The sequence below is a fragment of the Nelumbo nucifera genome, chromosome 3, assembly GCF_055504915.1.
Source record: "Nelumbo nucifera cultivar China Antique chromosome 3, China Antique-T2T, whole genome shotgun sequence".
NCBI lineage: Eukaryota > Viridiplantae > Streptophyta > Magnoliopsida > Proteales > Nelumbonaceae > Nelumbo > Nelumbo nucifera.
This window is the reverse complement of record NC_142651.1, coordinates 67,402,385-67,426,358: the sequence shown is the minus strand read 5'-3', so window position 1 is coordinate 67,426,358 and position 23,974 is coordinate 67,402,385. Positions and strand designations below refer to the sequence as shown.

General features: G+C 39.0%; 1 protein-coding gene across 1 annotated transcript in view; it reads left to right on the top strand.

Moving 5' to 3' along the window:
• Positions 1-4,895: 4,895 nt before the first annotated feature.
• Positions 4,896-23,974, top strand: part of PEL1 (Eukaryotic release factor 1 (eRF1) family protein) — a 79,192-nt gene continuing 60,113 nt past the window's right edge. Inside the window, exons 1-6 of the mRNA XM_010248075.3 lie at positions 4,896-5,251; positions 5,335-5,417; positions 5,985-6,060; positions 6,887-6,961; positions 7,047-7,103; positions 14,237-14,282. Of these exons, the coding sequence (XP_010246377.1) occupies positions 5,201-5,251; positions 5,335-5,417; positions 5,985-6,060; positions 6,887-6,961; positions 7,047-7,103; positions 14,237-14,282 (388 nt within the window). The 5' untranslated portion in view covers positions 4,896-5,200. The remainder of the gene's footprint in view (positions 5,252-5,334; positions 5,418-5,984; positions 6,061-6,886; positions 6,962-7,046; positions 7,104-14,236; positions 14,283-23,974) is intronic.

Here is a 23,974-nt window from a genome sequence, read left to right as displayed (position 1 = left end):
TGATTCCGCGCATAATGACTTTAGTGAAGGGAGAATAGAGACTTCAGGGAGGCTACATAATGACTTTAGTGAAGGGAAAAGAGATTGAAGAAGGGAGAAGGGAATAGTATGCAGACATATGTGACAATTTCGTACGCCTTCCGTCTTGGTATAAAAAGAAGACAAAACCAATGGTAGTAAAAATAAGTTTACTAGCATGGCTTTAGAGAAGAGAGAATAGAGAAATTGAAGAAGGGCGAAGGGAGCAGTGCGCAAACAGGCCTTGCAATTTTGTGCGCCTTCTGTCTTGGTAAAAGAAGACAAAATCGATGGCAATAAAAGTAATTTTACTACCATGGCTTTATAGAAGGGAGAAGAGAGAGATTGAACAATGGAGAAGGGAATAGTGCAGGGACAAGTGTCACGATTTCACACACCTTCCATCTTGGTATAAGAATAAGACAAAACCGATGGCAGAAAAAGTAATTTACTACCATGGCTTTAGAGAAGGGAAAAGAGAGAGATTGATGAATGGAGCATAGTGCGGGGACAGGTTTGCGATTTTGTGTGCCTTCCGTCTTGGTATAAGAAGAAGACAAAATCGATGCAGTAAAAGTAATTTTACTACCTTGGCTTTAGAGAAGGGACAAGGGAATAGTGCGGGGACAAGTGTCGTGCTTTCGCATGCCTTTCGTCTTGGTATAAGAAGACAAAACCGATGGCAGTAAAAGTAAATTTACTACCATGGCTTTAGAGAAGGGAGAAGAAAGAGGTTGAATAAGGGAGCATAGTGCGGGGACAAGTGTTGCGATTTTGTACGCTTTTTGTCATGGTATAAGAAGAAGAGTAAACCGATGGTGTAGGGAAGGTGTGGTTAGGCTATGTGAGAGTGGTCTCCTTGAAGGACAAAGGAAGATCGGAAATAGGGTATCAATCAAAAGGTTAGGGCAAGGGGGAGTGACAAGACAGCTGGCTAGAATGAGTAGGGAATCCAATGATTAAGTGAATCAATGGACGAATGCCTCCCCTCGTTATGAGGAGGGTTCTCATTTATAAGGAGGGATCCCGAGGTCTCGAAAGGAAGGAATCAAAAGTGCTCGATTCTTATTAGGAAAGGGAATATTAGACTCGTTGCTGGTCATTAAGGTGCACTACTAAGGTTTCACCACGTGGCTTATGAGATCTCTTAAGGGCTGACTTTCCTTTCACCCGAAGATTCTCACAATCCACACGTACTACTTCCTTTCGCATCCTATTTAACCGACGTGGCGCCAGTGACATCATCAAATGGTGGGCGCGTGTCCCTTTACTCGCCTATATGATGCCTTATCATGCGCATAACTTAAAATTGCACGTGGGATCGATATTCAACTCCAGTTCATGGTGACTTGCAGTTTTGTGATGGTCTTAGGTTCATCATAGGACCGCACGCCTCTGAGGTTCATCGCAAAGACGCGCGCATCTAAGGTTCATTACAGAACCACACTCATATAAAATTCATCGTAAGTTTACATTAATTAAAATTTGTTTTCGGTTCGTGTCGAGTACAAGTTCATCGCGAACGTGTGATGAATCGTGTGTTTGTCGCAGGCATCCAATGAGTTATAAGCTCTTCGTAGGCGACCGATGAGCGGATACTATGTAGCTATAAATGGTATAAAAATTAATTTTACTACCAAGGATTTAGAAAAAGGAGAAGAGAGAAGAGAGATTAGAGAAGGGAGCACAGTGTGGGGATAGGTGTCGCGATTTTGCGTGCCTTCTGTCTTGGTATAAGAAGACAAAATCGATGGCAATAAAAGTAATTTTACTACCAGGGCTTCAGAAGTGAGCAAGGAACAATGTGGGGCCAGGTGTCGCGACTGCCCACCTATCCGGTTCCACTATAAGTAGAAGATGACATACATTGTAATTTACACCTCCTTCAACACCAAATACCCAACCAAATTATTGTGCGATTCTGAATATCAAACGGTTATCCTTCCACATGTCACATTTTCCCTTCTCCCTTTTTGCTTTAAGAATGTATAAGATGTGTCAATGAACAGATCTAGAGGCTAAAAGAGTATAATAAAATGAAACAAATGAGAAAAAAAAAAGAGTTAATGAGGTGGGAAATGAGGAATTCAACTAAGTTAAAGAACTGATCTTTCCCTTTCATTGTGAGTTCAATACCGTGAAAACCAACTTTTTCATCATTGAAAAAAGCATGCTTTTTTCATCCTTCAAAACCTCAAGAGCATATGACTCTTCACGGTTTCCACCTCTCTCTTTCTCTCTCTCCCACGGATTGAATCCCCTCCATCTTTACCCATAATAGAGAAGCTCGGAATTGCAAAATAAACCTCCATATACTCCCTCACCCTCGACGAGTTCTAGCACACATTGTGTGAGAATGGGAAGAAACAAAAGAAGATTTCGGTGTTGCTTCCATTAATAACATTTGAAGGCGGTTGATTCTATCAAATCCCTCGTATACAATCCTTCTGTGAGGAATAAAAGAAGACTTTGGCATTGCTTCCATCAATAACATCTAACGGTGGTTTTTTCCATCAAATCTCTCGTATACAGCCCTTCTGTCAAAAATAGAAGAAAACTTTGGCATCTGTAAAGGCAACATTGAGAAAGGTAAAAAGACCCCCCTTGTATTTTTGTTCTATTGCTGATTTATTTTACTTTGGAACTCGATGAGATTGATGATAGCTGTAGGCTTGGTCAATTGATGATGCCAACTAATATTCTATCACTTGCAACGACGACACCGCATATGGATACTCCAACCACCAGAGCACCAGAAATTGCATGAAGGTAGTGTCTCAACGTACTAAACATTCCCACAAAATGGTCCTGCAGAACCATCAAATTATACGACAAACTATAACTATAAAAGGATATTTTATGAATTTTTAAAAATATATGAGTCACGTGATGTCACATGTGAATGGAATGTGACGAAAAGTTAACGGCAAGGGAAATTTTAGACAATTGTCAGAAAACTTAAGATACTTTTAAGACAATATGAAAATAGTAAATAATGATTTAGTCAATTCCCTAAACCATAGGGTACTTTAAGAAATTTTCCCTTAATATTTTAATTATTTAAACCTCTACTTTAGCTTGACAAACTTCTGCCTCCACTTAATGACCTATGCAAATACCTCCCCTAATCCAAAAAATAATTAATTTAAGTTACTAATAAATTAATTTTAATGTATCCCATACATTTTAGTCAAATGAGATCTTAAATTACTTAGCCCTTGTTTGAGAACACTTATAAGAAATACTTATTTTAACAAGTACTTCTTTTAAGAGTTGGGACCATACGTTAAGTGGTTTTGTGTGTTTGGTAAAAAAATGGGGAAGAAGTATTTTTTTAAAAAAGTGACTTCAAGTTGGCTTTTTTTTAGCCAACTACTAGGTAGTGGCACCAACGCAAAGTACATGAGCTGAGTCAACCCGTTCCTTCTCCTCCTAGCCCTAGATGCCAGTTAAATTTTCAAGCAAATGCAATCACACAAAGCCAAGCACACAGGAGGTGGGAGAGAGCATTACCTGATGAGAATGTGGCCTAAAAACGAGCTATAACAGAGGAAGCTACAGTCTACTAGGATCTCAGACTTCTAGCAGCTAACAACCGGAACATGGGAGATTTTCCACTATTGAAAATGATCTCCGATGCCGTGAGCAGAAAATTTAGATGGGCTCGAGATGTTCAACACATATGAGTCAGAGATTGTGATGAGTCGTGGTGGAGGATTGAACTGATTTCCACCTTCCGTGCACGGAGACGCGGTGAAGACTTCTTCAAATGGTTCGAGAGAGTTTGTAGAAACAAGGAAAGCTTTGGTCGATGCTACAAAATTTCACTTAGATTTTCCAATTAAGGGAGAAGAAACTTTCTATATTCTATTGAAAAAAAAAAAACCTAAGCAAAGGATCCTTCAGTGGAAGAGGATTTTCTTTTCATTTTCCTTTTGCTTGGTAAGGGATTTATGTGGTGATAGTCATGCCATATCTGGTGCGCGATCGTCTATTCATTGGCAACATCAATGACGCTACCGAAATTTTGTAAAATGGGAGCACTGAAATTACACACATTCTATTGCTCCTCAACTCGACATCCATCTCATTCTTTACAGAATGGTTTTGGTTTATCAACTCGAAAGGTGAAGAAGATGAATTGTGTCTTTTGATTATTATTATTATTATTGTTATTATTATTATTATTATTATTATTATTATTAATTGGGTCAACATGGCGATTCACGTGTGGGTCCATGTGGACTCTCAGTTAAAATGTATAATATAACATGTGAAAAGCATTGTATATATGTATGAGTAAAGTGAGGGCTAAAATTGTCATTTGTGTCAATATAAGTAATTATGGGAAAAATAACTTAGCAAACATCCCCACCCCAATAAATGCTTAAAAACATAATAAGTGATTTAGAAGGTGGGCTACCAAACAGCCTTAAGTGATTGTTAAAATAAGTACTTTTATGATACGAATACTTCTTTTAAAAGACACTTAATCACTTAATCATCAAACAGGGCCTTAAACTTCCCCATCTCTCCTATAATTTGACATCTACAATCCCCCTCATATTTGTATTTGTAGTACAAATTTTTAAATGTGCTTATTAATTATTAAAATCAATAAATACAAAATTTAAAATAATTGAAACTTTTAAATCATGAAATTTCTTCAATTTCAATTTTTATTCAGCAAGTCCATACATTTACACGCATGAATCACGTAGTGAATAATGACCAAAGATCAAAATTTTGATAAGATACACCCGACGTATCATACCATATTACCATATCTTTTGAATTACGGGATCCTTTTTTTTTTAATAAATAAATATAAATATATATAATTATATAAAAATTAATTTTTAGAATGCAAGGTTTTTAGTATCGATACTTTGAAGGTTGGGAGTCACGTTCCCTCCGATACTAGATTTGGCTGATGATCAAATACTGTCAGCCACGTAGAAGTCTTTTGCTTCTTTAGATCAAATACTGCAAGAAATATTTCTCCCGAGTTCACAAAAGAATGTAAAAGAACAAGTTTGCAAAGAACAAGCACAAAAATAGCGTCTGTAAATCACTTGTTCGCCCGGTGTTTGGTTAGTTCGCTCCCTTTCTTTGCTTCCGAGTTCCGGCTATTACAACATCGTACGAGGAATTCATAAAGATACGTGACTGGGGTCTCTCTATGAAGATTGTTCGTAAAGATCTCGTTCCCGATGGACCGGGCAGCGTCAAGGTAGGACACTGGAAACACAGACCAGTATCCTCGATTATTTTCCTCCACTCTTTGAATTTAATTTATATTCTAATTGCCGGCAGATGATTCCGGAGGAGTCGGATGATCTTTGGCTTGCTTATAATCTGGTAGCTGAGGGCGACAGCGTATTCGCCGTTACTGTCAGGTACCCGTATATCCTCTCGTTCAACTCTTTATGTGTTTCTGAACTTTGTTTTGCTTAGTAGACGCAACCCAGAATTTTATATTTTGTTAATTTTAATAGATTGCTTCTGGTGGCTCTTTAATTATCGTAAGAGATGGGAAATACGTATTACTGAAGATTAGAGTAGAAACTTAATTAAACATATATAAAATTTTTAGAGGAACTAGATGCCCTTAGGGTTTTCATTCATGAAAAATCATGCATAGAGTAGAGTAGAACAACGTCTTAACATGAAGGAAGAAGTAGAAAGGTATAGTTATGAATAAGCCATAGAATGAATGGCCAAATTCTTGTCAACCTTATATGAGGATCTGAATCATCCATTGTTTCTTCAATCATCTATGTTGGTATGTACTTGCAGACTAATTGTACATTCAGACCTGTAACACAACACTGTATCTTATTGGTTGTTTAGCTATTCACTAAAATTGAAATAAAATCCCAATGGTTGTGTTTAGAATGGCATAATGGGCATTCATAATTTATTTCTTTTCTTCTTTTTCCTTTTAATCATTTATTTTGTTGCAGGAAAGTGGTGAGGCAAATGGCTTCTGGTGGAAGAGATGCAGAGCGTGTTAAGCTGAAGTTGGAAATTAAAGTTGAGGTAAAACAGGATAGGAACCTAATGTCAAGCATTGCAACCTAGTAATTGATAGAATAACAATATGACATCATTTAGGGAGGTGTAGCTTTTGTAAATGCTGATATGTCCCAGCCATTATTTATTTCTTTTTTATTTTTGGAAAAGAAAAGGTAATTCTATTAGAGATAATAAACTGGTAGAACGGATAGGTTCAATCAACTGAACCCAACCCCAACAAAGCCCTCTTCAAATCAGTTACACCACAAATTTACAGATTGCAAACATTCGAAGATCGGCTTTTGAGCAGGTTCCCTTGTAGCTGTAGCCCAGGAACTCAAAAGTTTACAGATTTTGTTAGCTCAGCAATCTGGTGATACTTGGAAAATCCTCTTGTTCCTCTAAGTCTAAGCTTTCCATACCACAACTGCAAGAATTTGACTCCATAAATACTTTCCATTTTTGTTTAACTCCAGGCGGCACCAGCTAGCAAGAAGCTCCCTTGAGTTCCTGGGAGACACCTAGGCCAGGTTTGCAGCTCTTAGGAAGTGCAATCAGATCTCAAAATCCACAGGGCAATGGATAAATAGATGGTCTCAGCTATCATTTATAGAGTTGCTTCCATCCTTTGTGGCTTTATTTCCTTTAGAATTCTTGGTTTAGATTAAACTAAATCACTATAAAATGGGTTACAAGGTTTATCTGGCCGTTTTTTGCCCATAATATTTGCAATTTAGAATGGCGACTGTCAGTAATCTGCGAATGAAGGTTCTATAATCCCAAAATGTGATTTGTTTGTTTTAATATGCTTTTCATTTCCCTTATGTCCTTTTGTGTAATTTCTACCTAGGCTGTAGAGTACGACAAGGAAGGGTCTGTCCTACGTATACGTGGCAAGAATATCCTCGAGAATGAACATGTGAAGGTAAGTCCAGCTCCAAAATAAACTTTGGTTCTTATGAAGGTTTTCTGTTGAACACAGCAACTAATGTATTTTTGTCCCACTGCAGGTTGGGGCATTCCATACCCTAGAGATTGAGCTACATCGACCTTTTGTATTAAGAAAGGTCTGTTCTAGCTCTTCTTTTTGTCATTTTCTTTTTAGTAATAAATAAAATAGAAAAATTTATTGGTAAAAGGAAGAGTACATCAACTGGGGTGATAAGGAATCACCTGAACTTAGACTCTATAAACAACTCAGAAAAAGTATATATCAAAGAAGAAAGAGGAATACAAGATTAACTGCTTGAAATCCAACTCAAGAAAAAACCAAAAACCAATACTAAGACCCTCCTTTGAAATCCCTTAAAATTCTGGATACAATATATTATCCTTTTCTCACATAAAAGAGTGAATTCATCTCTTTTTCAATGTATGATTTCAGAGATCCCTTTTGTTTCTTTCATTCCACACTTCCCAACATATGACAAAAGGAACACAACTCCAAAACATCTTTCCTTAATAATTCCTTTCATCGTAGGCCAGCAAGCAAAAATGTCTGCAGGAGACCTTGGTTTCACCATATTAGATCTGAAACAGCCCAAAGACATCCCCAAATGAACTTTGAGTATGAGAAACCAAAGCACAGATGTAGCACATTCTCCTGCATGGCTTCACACAAGTAACACCTTCCTGGCAGTTGGATGTCCCTTGAAAACCTCAAAGAATTAACCCAAAAATGGAGTTCGAACAACAGCCAATTTGGAGAAGATTCTTGAAGGCTAAAGCAAAAAGCTTAATATTTGTGAAGACTAGAGTGCAAGGAAAAGTAATGTTGAAGATCAGGGAGGTGAGGAAGGCAATGGTTCTTCTGGTAGGGGTTGATACAGTTGAATGGCTCTATTTCTTTGTGGAAGGCACGGTGCAAACTAGGAGAGAGTTAGAAGGAAGGGGAGAAGAGAAGATATGTGGCAGAGAGAAGAAGAAATAACAAAGGTAGCTTTCTGGTCATCATGGAGTTCTTTGGAGAGAAGAAGAAGCAATTGATTTGTCTTCCTGAAGGAAAGAAAGGTGTACTCTGGGGGAAGATCAAAAGTATCCTACATCAATTCTTGGCATTGAAGGTGGTAGAAACAATGATAGAAAAACCCATAGAAGAAGAGGAGAAAGCTGATGCTGAGGAAGATTTGGGAATAGGAGTGGTGGTGAACGCTATGACTATGGTCAAAATAGCTTATAAAGGTGAGAAAGAAGAGTGGGAGAAGAAATTGGTAGTTGTCACAAAAAAGAAACCAGAAGAGGCAAACGCCGTTGCACCACAGCTCATTGCATTTCTCAATTCCTATCCTATGATCATTTGTCTCCCTCCTACAAGTCTTTTCTCGCATCTATTGCTGATATTCTCATTCCCAGAACAATACAGGAAGCATTGGAAGTACCAAAATGGAAACATGCAATAAAAGTAGAAATGGATGCCCTCATCAGAAACAATACCTGGGAGATAGTTGATCAACCTAAAGGAAAGAAACCGGTTGGATGTAGATGGGTATTCACTGTGAAACATAATGCTGATGGTTCTGTTGAAAGGTATAAGGCCCGATTAGTTGCAAAAGGATTTACTCAGACATATGGTATTGACTATTTAGAAACTTTTGCACTAGTAGCAAAGATGACCACTATCAGAGTATTATTATCTCTTGCAGCTAGTTACTCTTGGCCATTGTATCAGATGGATGTTAAAATCGCCTTTCTCAATGGAGACTTGTAGGAAGAAGTCTACATGCAGTTGCCTCCAGGATTTTATGGTACGGAGATGGGAAAGGTTTGTTGGTTGAACAAAGCTCTATATGGACTAAAACAGTCCCCTAGAGCATGGTTTGATAGATTTAGACGAGCCCTTGATAGGTTCGGATATGTGTAGGCTCAGTCAGATCACACCTTGTTTATTAAGAGATTGGATTCCTCTGTAACTTTGCTTGCCGTGTATGTGGATGACATTATAGTAACCGGGAGTGATACTAGTGAGATTGAGTCTCTTAAGCAACTCCTTCATCAAGAGTTTGAGGTAAAAGATCTGGGGGAACTACGATACTTCTTGGGCATTGAGGTAGCTAGATCTAAGCATGGAATTTTTGTCTCTCAATGAAAGTATGTTCTTGATCTGCTAGAAGAAATAGGAAAGTTGGGAATTAAGCCTGTGGACACACCTATTGAACAGAACCACAGGATTAGTACAGAGGGTGGAGAGCCTATTGAAGATAAAGCTATGTTTCAATGGTTAGTTGGAAAGCTTCTCTTTCTTTGCCTCACATGGCTTGACATCAGTTATGCAGTTAGTGTAGTTAGTCAGTATATGCACTCTCCTAGAACTAGTCACCTCCTTGCGGTTGAAAGGATATTAGCATATTTGAAGAGGTCCCCAGGCAGAGGCATTTTGTTCAAGAAAAATGACCACATGAAGATAAAAGTCTACATAGATGCTGATTGGGCTGGGTGTGTTGATGACCGAAGATCTATCTCTGGATATTGTGCCTTTGTAGGAGGTAATCTGGTATCCTGGAAGAGTAAGAAACAAAGTGTTGTTTCTCGTTCAAGTGCTGAAGCTGAATATAGATCCATGGCAAATGGTGTGGCTGAGATTCTATGGTTGAGATCATTACTTGAGGAATTGGGTATTGTTTATGAGAAACCCCTAATGTTGTACCGTGATAATCAGGCTGCCATCAATATAGCCCATAATCCAGTACAACATGACAGAACTAAGCATATCGAAGTGGACTGGCATTTTATCAGAGAAATGGTTACATCTCAAGAAGTATGCCTTCCCTACATCACCTCCGACATGCAGCTTGCAGACCTACTCACCAAGGCTGTTTCAAGAAAGAAGTTAGAAGAAGATCTACGCAACTTGGGAATGACAAATATCTACTACCCAACTTGAGGGGGAGTGTAGGAAATTGTGGACCCCTCATTAAGTGTTTTCGTGTGACACCCAAAGATGTACTTAGATTTAAATTGTTTAGGATCAGCTTTCCTAGTAGGATTAGTTTTATTCTATCTTATCTAGGATTAGTTTTATTTTAATCTTATCTTTTATTGCCATGTAAGCATTAAAGTTCTTTTACAATTAGGAAACTATGTATATAAATTAAGGAGTGGGGCGGCTGTTTTAAACACACCAACCACTCTCTTCTTTCTAATACCTCTCCACGAGTTTTCCCTCTTTATCTCTCTTCTTTTTCTTCTCATTTTCTCTATTCCTTTCTTTATTTTCTGTTCAAAACCTAAGAGATTTTTGTAGTCTTGTACGACTACTATGAACAAGCTGAACGTGCATTCCAATCTCTAAAGATGGCATTCACTACACCACCCACCCTAGCCCTCCCAAATTTCGATAAGGGATTCATAGTCGAAACTGATGCTTCTGGAAGGGGGTTTGGGGCAGTTCTGATGCAAGGTGGGCAGCCCTGAGCTTATTACAGCCGAGCTCTTTCACCTCAAGCACAAGCAATTCAACCTATGGAAAGGAGCTAATGGCCATCACACTGGCAGTTCACAAGTGGAGGGCATACCTACTCGGATGGAAATTTGTTGTACGAACTGATCATCGTAGTATTAAACATCTGTTGGAGCAGCGAATTCTAATCCCAGAACAATAGAAGTGGGCCTATAAACTACTGGGTTATGATTTCCACATAGAGTACAAACTGGGTCCTTCAAATGCCATTCCAGATGCATTGTCGAGAGTAGAGGAGTTCAAATTCATGGGCCTGTCCAAGCCCAGTTACCCCCTACTGGAATTCATCAAATCAGAGGCCCAAGCAGATCCGGAATGCAACCAGATCCGAGCCTTATATGCTAAGGATCCCTCCTTGGTTCCAGGCTATTCGGTTACAAGGTCCACTCTTTTCTATAAGGGTTGAGTGGTGGTAGCAAACAAATCGGCCCATCAGAAAGAAATACGTAAACTGTTTCATGGTTCTGCCATGGGGGGGACATTCCGGAGTCCTCAGAACATATAAAAGGGTAGCAGGCCAGTACTATTGGAAGGGGATGAAGCATATGATCCATGATTATGTGGCTCACTGTGACATCTGCCAACAACATAAGTACAGTACACAATCCCCTGCAGGCTTACTTCAGCCCTTACCCATTCCAGAGGTGGTTTGGGAAGACATAACAATGGACTTTATTACCGGGTTACACAAGTCAGTCGGAAAATCTGTAATATTGGTGATAGTGGACCGATTAAGCAAGTATGCACATTTCATAGCACTACCACAACCATATACAGCAGCTACAATAGCTCGGGCTTACATCCAAGAGGTGACTTATGATCGTAAGCACAGGGAACTTGAATTTTCAGTTGGAGACTGGGTTTACTTAAAACTACAGTCCTACTGGAAAACTTCAGTGGCACGTCGGGTTTGGCAGAAGCTGGCTCCCAGATACTTTGGACTTCTTGGTGACTGAACGTGTGGGACAGGTGGCCTACAAACTTGATCATCCTCCCTCCTCGAAGCTGCACCCAGTCTTCCATGTCAGTCTGCTGAAACCGTGCTTGGCACCTGTAATCAAGCCACAACCAACACGTCCTCAGTTCACAGACGAAGGGGACATTCTAATAGAATCACAGCGGATTATAGATCTACGATGGGTTAAAGACTGGCACATAAATTCGTAAACAAGCATTAATAGAATGGAGCAATCTACCAAAGGAGGATGCAACTTGGGAGGACTATGAGAAATTATGAGATCAGTACCCCAACATCAACCTTGAGGACTAAGTGTTTCTTGAAGGGGGTGGACTGATAGGCAGCTGGCTGATCAGTTAAGCCCAGCTCAGGAAGCCCAGGTCCATAACACTCAGTAGGTAAACCATGCTCGAGAGAAAGCCCCTGATTAACCATGTGACTCCTCTGCTCAGGTTTGTTTACAGTTACACGAGGAAGCCACGTCCTCCAAGTTAGTTATCCATCACAGTCTCAGCCATGTGCAGGTGAAGAGGGAAGTATAAATACTACTTAATCCGATATAAATGGCATGAAGTGAGAAACCCTACTATTCTCTTCCTCTCCTTGTGAGCTCCCTCAAAACCAACTCATTGTGTTGATTTGAAGTGGATTTATCATCCAATTTGTTTCTCACATTTAGACCGGCCCCACTTGGACCGAAATTTGAAACTTTATTTCCTTTTCGATCAAGGGGCTTGTAACTTTTGAAATTTACAATGCAGGCCCCTGACCTTTCACCTTTAGAAATCTCTTGTTTCGACGTCTCCCCCAAAGCCTTACAGAACACAAGCGATTTCTTTAGATTGTCAGCTTTGATGACCTCCCTAGCCACCTTCTGGTCCTTCCGTTGAAACAGTGGATCTCCGCTAGCAACTACAATTCGGAGTTTGAAGACTTCCTCAAGAAAAAGCAGATCCAGGAGTGTTGGGATCAAGCTAACATCTTCAGTCTCAACTAGAATTCTTGCAGATTGTATATTTTCCCATCTTCTCTGAAGTCAAAATTTTAAAACTTCCCACAGCATTTCCTATGGCCCTAAAAACCTCTGTATACTAGGCATGCAACGGTATCCCATAGACATCGATCCAGACGTACTTCATTTTCAATACTTCCATTCTAAAACTGGGTGACCAACGACTGATAAAGATTTTGTGGTTCCTCTTTTTTCCAGTGCATTCCCTTGCTAGGATTCTTCCATTTTTTTTTCCACCTAAAACTGAACAAAAATAAAGATGCCCCCATCCTTCGTACACAGGAGAAGCTTTGGTTTCTCCATTCTTGGCTCGCCCATTTATCCACATCTCTAATGTCAGGATCCAAGTGAACAAATCTACCTACTAAACATCTATTTAGGAACTCCAATCTTTCTTCAACCTTGCCACCATCCCTAAAACACTCAGCGATATCACCATTTTTTTGCCATATCCAGCTCTTGTCGTTCACTGCCATTCACTGTCTACAACAATCTTATCAAAAGAAGAATCAGGTTCCTTCTTTTTGTCATTAATCCACTGTTATCATGTCCAAATTTATTTATGACTTAAATTTTCTCATTCCCTTTTATTTCATTTGATAGGTCATTCGTTGATCTGTTTTTAACCTAATAACAAGTCTCCATCTAATCAAGTGAAGTTTTATCCTTGTTAGTTTCGTAAGTTAAAATGAATTTGTGATTAACTGATGATAACTGTGTTGGGACACTGTTGACCTGTAAAAGGTAGACACTGGGAACTCTTCTGTTTAGAAAATAAACCAATAAATCAATATGGATACTAGGTCAGGTTTGCTGATCAAGGCAGACAAGCATCACCTGCAAATCTGGAAAAACCCAGAAAGAGAGAAAACGATGTTATGTGCCGGTAGCTATTCCGCTATACAGACAAAGGCTAGAGCTGAAAAATAAACAACAATGACAACTTCTCTAAGATTAGTAACCAACACCAATAGCCATGCTAGGATTCGGTGGAATGGGGTGTTTAGCATAAATCCTAGGATGTGTTTTGTGAACCTTCACCGAGTCTACTTACTAGTGCTCAAGTAGATTTTGGAGTTAGGGGATGGAGAAAAGAGCAAGGTTGTTGAGGGAGAATCTCAAATTCTCATTGATATTGGAGGTCTCACTGCCAAACTCTGCTTTTAGGAGAGTTATAATATCAATTCAGCATTCTAAAGTGGGAGGATGGATACTCTGAACTGTGCTTGGATATATTTTTGCCTGGTCATTCTAATGGTGGATCTCATGGATACAGAGTTACTGTATGCGTTTGGTACTAAAATACCAATTTTCCAGTGAGAGGAGGTCACCAACTGGGTTAGGGAAAAAGTTAACTTTGAAGCAATCTTTTGTTTGTTGACTTGGTGGTTATTAAAACCTTGTGTCTATACACATGTTTGTGACTTAATATTTGCCTGTCTAAACCACCTTAGATTAATCTTCTGCTCTATTGTATATGCCTATATACAAGTACACCTGTTTATTTCTTAGCAGTCATGCATTGTATGTACAGGTTAGAGTTAAGGCTTCATCCCCCTCATGCAGGCTGTAATTTCTTTTTATAATTAATAATAAAATTAGAGGTTTGTTCCTGGACCTTAGATCAATCCTGGGTTAAAAATGAAAGTTCCATCTTTGATGTGCCTAATGAAAATTGAATTGGTTGAACTTGTAATAATGTATTGTATTTCTTCACTTCTAGTTGTAATGTAACACTTTCTAATCATTGGAGATATTTCTCTTGGATATGTAGGATGTCTGGGACTCTTTGGCATTGGATGTACTCCAGCAGGCCTCAGGTACCTGCCTTTTTTCTCTATAGATGCACCATATGCTTGTGGGATATTGAGATAGGATGTTCTATCATTTAATTGTTACTAGTAAACGTGTATGTGCATTTGCACGTGGCAGTATCTCTAAGACAAAACTATTTATAATTCATGGGCAGTTTCTAAACTGTTATAAGTGGGCAGTTTTTGAAGTGGGAGTAAATGACATATATGTCCTCTTTATGCCCATTGTATGCTTGGACAAGGGGGGAAAAATGTCCAATGAAAATTCCAGAAAGAAGGGGCATTCGCTCTTTTATAGGTAGTATAGATTCCAAAGAAACTTTATTTGCCATGATACTGATATGAAAGCAATGTGAAGAAGTTAGGTTTGCGTGATGCCTGCCTCTGACTCACCTGATGAAAGTTCAAGAAAGGTGAACACTGAACTAGAGACCCTTTCCTTCATTCTCGACCTTTCCTAAAACCTTAATCCATCTTCCTTTTATAGACCTTTCAACTTTTCCCAGTTGAGGCTATTGAAAACTCTCTCTCTAGCTGGTGCAATGGAAGGACTATAGAAGAGAAAGACATCCAAAAGATGCAACAGCATGCGCCAAGTTTTGGAAGATTGGATTTTTCATTTGAAAAAGTTGTCTGGTAGCATTGGATAGCATTTTAACCATCACCATAGATGATGATGCTTACTCTAACAGAAAGGGAATCTAGCACTATTCAACTTGAATGGAACACATGAATTTTTTTTTGTTCCTTCCCAAAGAACTCCTACAGAACTAGGTAGATTCCGTTTTTGTTTTCTCTGGTTTCGGTTAAGTACAACTACCCTCTACTCACATGCTTACACCATTTACAAGTCTGATCAGAGAGCACCTAGGTTCCTACGGATAACGTCATTCCTAATCCTATCCTTTCTAGTCTTTCCACTCATCCATCTTAGCGTTTGCATTTCTGCCACATTCATTTTCTGGAAATGTTGTTTCTTGACTGCCCAACACTTTGCTCCATACAACATATCTGTCCTTACAATTGTATTATAGAAATTTTCTTTTAATCTAAGGGGTATTCGCCTATCACATAAAATTCCAGATTCACCCCCCCTTTCTTCCCATCCTACTCTAATTCTTTGGGTAACATCCTTCTCAATCTCTCCCTTGTTATGAATTATTGAACCAAGGTACCGGAAATGGTCACATAGAGTTATCTCTTGGTCTCCCCTCCTAAGTGTATCTTGATTTACATTACTATTATTAATAAATTTACATGTCATATAACTGTGTTTTAGTCCATAAGCTTAATTTTGCATTTAATCCTTCATTAGTTTCATCAATTAAAACAATGTCATCCGTAAACATGCACCATGGAACTTCCTCCTAAATATGTTTAGTCAATTCATCTATGATTGTGCAAATAGATAAGGGCTAAGTGCTGAACCTTGGTGAAGACCCATAATAATTGTAAAATCTGAAATTTCTCCAATTGGTGTTCTAACTTTGGTTGTTGCCCCCTCATACATATCCTTAATTAGGTCTATATACCTATTTCGTTTCCAAGACCCACCATATTATCTTTATAGGAACTCTATTGTATGTCTTTTCTAGATCAATGAACACCATGCAAAGATCTTTCCTATTCTTTCTGAACTTTTCTATCAATTGTCTCAAAAGAAATATAGCTTCCATGGTTGATCTTCTTGGCATAAAGCCAAATTGGTCTATGACACACTTGTTTCAAGTCAAAATTTTTGTTTAATTATTCTTTCCCAAAGTTTCATAGTGTGGTTTATAAGTTTAATCTACCAATAGTTATTACAACTTTGTATATCACCTTTATTCTTAAATTTTTGGATCATACCGTTGTTTCTCCAATCATCAGACATCTATTTTTTTTTACCATCTTAGTAAATAGCTTTTTAGCCATAACAAGCCTGCCTCTCCCAAACATTTCCATACTTATATTGGAATCCTAGCAGGTCCTAATGCCTTTCCCTTCTTCATCTTATCTAGTGCCTCTTTTACTTTAGTAAGTCTAACTCTACGAAGGTACATATTATTTTTAATACTATTACTATTGCTAGATTTTCCTCTATTAGTACCTCTCCCTGCTGTTCATTTAATAATTTTTCAAAATGGTTTTTTCATCTTTGTATGATTTTTCATCTTTTACCAAGACTCTTTGATTTTCATCTTTAATGCACCTAACATGGTTTAAATCTTTCCCTTTTCTATTTGCTGATGACTTGATTCTTTTTTGTGAAGGAGGTCTAGAGGAGTTTAGAAAATTTAAAGGTCTTGTTAGAGAATTTTGAAAAGGTCTCCAACTTGAGAGTAACTTGGAATAAAAGTTGTGTAGCTGGAATTAATAGGCAAGAAGTAGAGGTGGCATCTTTGGCTAGATCTCTAGGTTGTGAGGTAAGTGATTGGCCTCTGAAGTATTTAGGCTTACCTTTGGGAGAAAACCCGAGGTCAGTTATCTTTTGATACCCAATTTTGGAAAGATTCTCAAAAGGACTAACGGGTTGGAGAAAGGAACTACATCTCTTTAGGGGGTAGAATCAATCTAATTAAGTTAACACTAGCAAATTTGCCTGTGTATTTTTTGTCTACCTTCAAATTGCTTGTTAAGATTGCAAACCAGGTTGAAAAAATAATGAGAGGTTTTCTGTGGGAACTTGGAGATACTAAAAAGGATCATAGGGTAAAATGGGAAGTGGTGTCTAGAAAGAAAGACAAAGGGGGCTTAGGGATTGGAAATACTAGAATAAGAAACGCAACTTTGTTAGGCAAATGGCTATGGAGGTTTCCTAAGGAGTAAGAGTATCTATGGCATAAGGTGATAAGAAGTATTCATGGAATGGCAACAAATGGTTGGGACGTTGGACTCGACCCAAGGGCTTTGCGCTTTTCCCCGTGGAAAGATATTGTTGGTATCTTGCCTATCTTCTCTCTTTTCGTCAGGTATGATGCTTGTGTGGGTAATAAGATTCTTTTTTGGGAGGACTTGTGGATTGGGGCATCTCCCCTCAAGGATAGATTCCCAAACCTATATTCCCTTTCTTTGAAAAAATCTCAATTTATCTCTTCTTTTCGTATTTATGGGGATTCTTGGGATCTGGGACTAAGGAGAGGTTTGAGGGACTCGGAAGTGGATTTAGCAAATGATATTTTTTCTCTTCTAAGTTCAGTTTTTCTAGACCACTCTTCTCCTAATAGTAGAATTTGGACTGAAACTTCTACAGGTAGTTTTTCTTGTTCTTCATTTTTCAATGCTTTGGTCCTTCCTTCTAACCCAGTATCTTCCTTTCTTGTTAAAGAAGTATGGAGCACCCTGGTCCCCCCAAAAGTAAGGGATTTTTGTTGGGAAGTAGTTCTCCAAAAATTCAATACCTTGGAAGTGCTTCAAAGAAAGGGACCAAATCGGTGCTTGTCACCTCATGTCTGTAGCCTTTGCTTGAGGAATAGTGAGACGGTGAATCACCAATTAATTTCTTGTCCTTTTAGTGCTCTTAATTTGGGATTGGTTCTCCTCTCTCTTTGATTGTAGGTGGATTCTTCCCACAAGCATAGCGGATTTATTTGACCCTAACTTTTTCCGACAACCAAAGAAGAAAGGAAGGGTGATGTGGAGAACAACAGGGCAGCTATCTTGTGGGCAGTGTGGGAAGAGAGAAATAATAGGATTTTCCAAGGGAAAGAAAAATCAGCTCCTGAAGTTATTGAAGGGATCACCATCAAGGCAGTACATTGGATGAAAACTCTTGAATTGTTCAAGGATGTCTCTATAGATGATTTGTTTAGAGGTTGGAGTATTTTAGCAAAGTCTTCTACTTCATCACCTACCATACAAGCAGTTTGGTCCCCTCCTATGCAGTGTAATGTCAAACTGAACTCTAATGGCAGCTCTATTGGGAACGCTAGACCTTCTGGAATAGGGGGTGTGTTTAGAGATGCAAAAAGAAAAATCCTAGCTTTGTATTCTGGTCAATAGGTTTGGGGGACTCGCTTAGAGCTGAAGTATTGGCTCTCCTCCAGGGGCTCAAATGGGCCAAGCAATTGGATTTTCAACAGTTAGAAGTGGAGGGGGATTCCAAATTAGTAGTAGGTTGGCTGCAATCAAATAGTTTGGGAACGTGGTCCCTTAGACAACACGTAAGGGAATTATTGAGCCTCACAAGGGAGCTGGGTGCACAAGTGTATTGGTCTAGGAGGTCAGCAAATGATTTAGCTGACAACCTAGCAAAACAAGGGGTGAATCAGGAGGTTTTGTTTTGTGCAGTGTTGTAAGTTATTTGTTATTCAGGGGTCACCTTTCACTTTAGAAGGTGACAGTTGTTCCTCTGGTTTTATATAATGAAAGTTACTGTTTCCTATAAAAAAAAATTTATGGTGAAGGTCATCATAGATCTTAAATTTAACTTCATTCACTTTCATTTTTTAAATCCTTATCTACTATTATCACTACACAATGTCTATTATTTACCTCTCCCATACACCATTCCTAAACTTCAGTTACATAATTAATAAAATTTTCTTTGCCAATCAAAAAAAGTATTTGATCCATCACCAGTTCCTGTGTAACCACTAGGAAGAGTTCGGACATCTTTGGAAAGTTATATCAATCAAAAACAATACCCAAAAAACCACTTTCTAGCCCCCACAAATTTCTGCAAATAATTAGTGCCTAGAACCCTAGATACTTGGGTTCATACACAGACAGAATAAAGATTTGAAAATTAGGTCTGGTGGCAAAACAGGAACCAAAAAGTATTTCCATAATATTTCTAGGGCTCGAAACTTAAGCAACCTCCTTCTGAAGATCAACAAATATCATAGTGATCAAACATGCCATGTCTCATTGCCTAACAAGATTCCAATAAATCAGACATGACAAACATTTAAATATGTAATTTTCAGTATTTTCCGTTTGAATTTAAAAAAAATGCTGAAACTACCTCCAATTGTCGAACAAATCACACCAAAATTCATCTAAAATCAGGGCACACCAACCTATATCATCTCAGTCTTGGTTTCCCATCAATTATATAGACTGCTGACATCATTTGACGACATGGTGACATTAGCAAGTACTGCTGTCAGATGTGTTCGAATAAATATTTCCCTTTGATCTTTGAGTGATCTGATATCAAGTTGTGAAATACTAGCAGGAAAGAATAACTGAAAAATAGAAGAGAAGAAGAAAGAGGAGAGAAAGGGATGGGTGATTACTGATCAAAAGAAAAATAAAGAATGGGGTGGGAGAATTATGTTAGTCATATCCAGTGATTTAAAAAGGCGCGCCTCAGGTGCACAGGCAAGGCGCATTTTAGGGTATGCGCCTCACCTAGGTCCTAGGCGCAACCCTTTCACGTGCGCCTAGGCATGTGCCAAATTGCGCCTCAGCCCAGGCATGCACCTTTTGAAAATTTGATGCTTTTTTGCTTTTCTTGAAACTAGTGGCTGGGCCGGGGGCTCCACCCTCGGACCCTGTTCAACGTTTCTCATGGCAAGCCCAAACAAGTCCACGTTAAAGTCTTAAATTCTTAGTTTTCACACAAAATATAATGATTTTATATTTTTAATTGCTTCTTAAGAAGATATTTTATTAGGATGAATGAATGAACTACATTACCAAATAGGGGGTTCTACTCCTTTTCGGTGAGCAAGTGAAACTAAGAATTTAAGACCCTAACATGGACTTGTTGGGGCTTGCCTCGAGGGGCGTGGCACAAAGGTGGCTCGTAGAATCAAGAATGTAATATGTTTTACATCATATTAGCTACTTGAAGTAATGTAATTGAGGAAAAAAAGAGATTATGGGTTTTGCATACTTGAAAATGTTTTATATGTTTGATTTTATTTTTAAATTCTCATTTAAATATGCTTTATATGTTATGTTTATGTATTTTAATTTTAGATAATAGGTTTTTAAAACATTTATTTTAAAATTTAAGTTTACATTTTTTATTAATATTATGTTTAATATTTTTTTTTGCATTTTTCGAATTTTTTTGCGCCTTGCTTCAGAAAGGCACACACCTTGCCTTGCGCCTCATGCACAAATTGACCCCTGTGCCTTTTTTTGCGTCTTGCGCTTTTAAAACACTGGTCATATCATGCCCCCTCCCCCTTTATTAACTTTGTATTAAGTGATCAAATTATTAAGGTGCCCTTAATTAGGGGCATAATAAGCAGCTCAAGTACAAAGACAATATTGTCCTCTATCTTGTCAACAACTCCAATCTAAATGTAATTTGGTGTGAATAAATTTAAGATAGGAGGCACTCAATGTGTGTGCCAACATTTTAGGATGTAAGGTGAACTATTTTCCAATCAAGTATTTGGGTGTACCTTTAGGGGGAACCAAGAGATATCCTTTTGGGATGAACCTGGAAAAAGATTCAACAAACAATTAACAATGTGGAAGAAAATTACTTATCTTTGGGAGGGAGGATCACACTTGTAAAGGTAGTCTTTAGTTCATGGTTCTGAAAAAGGGTGGTATGTTTCCAAAACCATACCATTTTTTTTTTGAACCACAATGCAAAAGAGGCTGTTCAATTCATTATTTATTTTTTGAATTGTGATGTAGGAACATTGATTGTATGATTCATGTGTACATGTACTTTACTATTTGTCTTTGATCATACGATCATCATCAGGTAAAAACATTATGACTGGAGGCATATTGGTGTGTGAGGTACACCATATAACTACCATGTCATGCTTACATTAGCAAACCATGTATCCTGGTTGAGAAATCTATAAGAAGTTTCTATTAAGAAAGGCCATTTTTCTGGTTCTGGAACCATGGATTGTGGGTTCCAGAACCAGAAATAGCATATAGAGCATTGGTTGTGTTTGTGAACTGTTAGAATGTTAAGAGTGATGTTCGGCTGATAAGAGTTCTTATTAGCCCAGTCTTATGTTTAACTTATCTTGTAACTGGGCCTGTGTTAATGGGCCTAATCCTGTTTAGTGATTTAAGTCATCTGGGTGTCCCATCACTAATCAGGGGCATCCCAGTAATTTCTTGTACCTTGTACTATATTCATCTATAAATAAAAGACTGGTCGACTGCCTAGTACAGTTTGACATTCTCTTCAGTTCTATGGTTCTCTTCTCCTCCTTGCTACTTCGAGTATAGCTCTTCAGATTACATGGTATCAGAGCATTAGCTCCTTCCTGGTTTCAACAGGTGCACTCTCTTCTCTTGCTGTCTTTTCATCTTCTCTCTTCCTTTTCTGGGTTGCTGCAGTAAAGACCTAGGAGTGTAAGAGAGTAAAGCAAGTTCGAACCTAGGGTTTCTCTTGGTTGTAGGACTCAAGGGAAGTAAGACCCAGAAGTAGATGTCCTACTAGATTATTTCCAGCAAGTAGTAGCTATTGGGCTACTAAGAGAGGTCTGTATAGGACAGACCTGGTTGAGGGCTGATTCAGCAGTCCTAGCACTAGCCGAGAGGGGGAGAACTTCCTCTACAGTTGCAGCTTCGTGCTCCAGCAAGACTTGTGCAGAACAAGTGGTAAAGACTTAGCTTCTTCTACAGTTGCAGTTTCGGTGCATCAGCTTCTACAGTTGCAGTCTCGGTGCATCAGCAAGACTCTTACAGAACTGCGGCAACTTCAGTTACAGATTTTCTTCAGGTCGGTTATCAGCCCTACTCTTGGACTGAACTGGTTCAGTTACAGACCTTTACTTTTTACCAGAACTGCGGCAACTTTTGCACCACACAGTTGCAGCCTTAAACTTTTACCAGCACTGTGAACTGGTTCAGTTACAGACCTCTACTTGTACTATGAACATTTCTACTAGTACTGTGAACACAGTGACCACTTTGGCCAGTCCTTAACAGAACCACCTATACTACTATGAACAACTCTTGGACTGAAGTCAGGATGTCCTCACTATCCGGTGAAGTTTCCTCTAGAGATAACAGATCTGTCACAAGGTCCTCAAACCTGGAAAACCCTAATCTGCACAGCTTGCAGATTACAAGTGTGCTACTGGATGAGTATAACTTCAGAGAGTGGTCCGTCTCTGCAATGCTGTTCATTACCTCTCGTGAACTCACTGGCTATTTGGATGGAGACAAGAAACAACCAGAAATTGGCAGTCCTGAATACACCGTGTGGCGCAAGGAAAATGCCACAGTCATGTCTTGGTTGCTGGCCTCTATGACTCCTAGGGTGGCCAGAACTGTTCATCACTTCCCTACAACTGCTAAAATTTGGGAGAAAGTATCTAAGACATATGGCCAAAAAAAGAACAATGCTAGAATCTACAGGCTGAACCAAGACATTGCAGCCCTAAGGCAAGGAGACATGTCCGTGGCAACCTACTTTGCAACACTAGAAGGCCTCTGGGAAGAGCTTGACCACCACTTGATTTTGGATTGGGAAAATGCCAATGATAAGGGGAGGCATGACAAGCAGATTGAGGAGGGCAGAGCCTTCAAGTTTCTGGCGGGTCTTGAACCTGTATATGAAGGTATAAGGTCACAGATTCTAGGGAGAGATGAATTACCTGAGCTTCATCATGTCTACTACTTGGTGAGGAATGAAGAAGGAGAAAGGAGATGCAAGTTGACTCCCAGACATAGTCAACAGAACTACCTGGAGAACATTCAGCCTTAGTCTCCACTAAGGGGAATAGATTTTCAGACAAGAAGTCCCTCAAGTGTACCCATTGTGGTGGTGAGAAACACACAAAGGAGAAATGTTGGGTCTTGTACCCTCATCTGAAGCCAGCTGCTCTGAGAAAGGACAAAAGGCAACATAAGGGCCACACAGCAAGTGGGAATCTTGCCACCAACAACAGTAGTGACAACTCACAGAGTACTCAGACAGTGTCCTCTTCCACCGCAAGGCAGGCTGCCGACTCCTCTGGACCAAGTACTTCGGGCTTCACATCTAGTGAGGTAGAGGTTCTCACCGGGCATTAGCCCGTCTGAAGAACAATTCTTTATTTTCCACCTCCCTTGCCAAATCAGGTACAGCCTCTGCATTTAGTGCAACTAGTTCCATTAATTCTACCTTTTGGGTGATTGATTCTAGAGCCACTGACCATATGACACATATGTTCTCCTTATTCTCTACATATGATTTGTTGTCTGGCCAGGATAAAATGAGAGTAGCTGATGGGTCCCTCTCCACCATCTCTGGAAAGGGGGTGGTTGACCTAAGCAAGGATCTCTCTCTTAAATCAGTCCTACATGTTCCTAGTCTTACTTCAAATCTGTTGTCTGTTTCAAAGCTTACAAAAATTTAGAACTGCAGTATAACTTTCTTTCCTTCTCATTGTGTCTTCTAGGACAGATTGACGAGGAGAACGATTGGGAGTGGTCATGAGTATGGGGGCCTCTACTATTTTGATGAAGATGTCAGCTCAGCCTTGCAAGCTTCTACTATTAGTCCGGAATGTGTGGAGTCAATAGCTAGGCTGCACTTGTGGCATGCTAGGCTAGGTCATTTGTCTTTTTCTTCTTTAGCAGTGTTGTTTCCCGAATTATGTAAGGGCATTCTGAGTCAGAGTTTAATTTGTGATGTGTGTCAAATGTCAAAACAATGCAGATCAATGTATCCAATTTCTAGAAATGAAATTCAAGCCCCTTTTGATTTGGTTCATTCTGATGTTTGGGGTCCTATTGTTTCCATTGATGGCTTCCGTTACTTTATCAGTTTTATTGACCATTATTCTCGGTGCACTTGG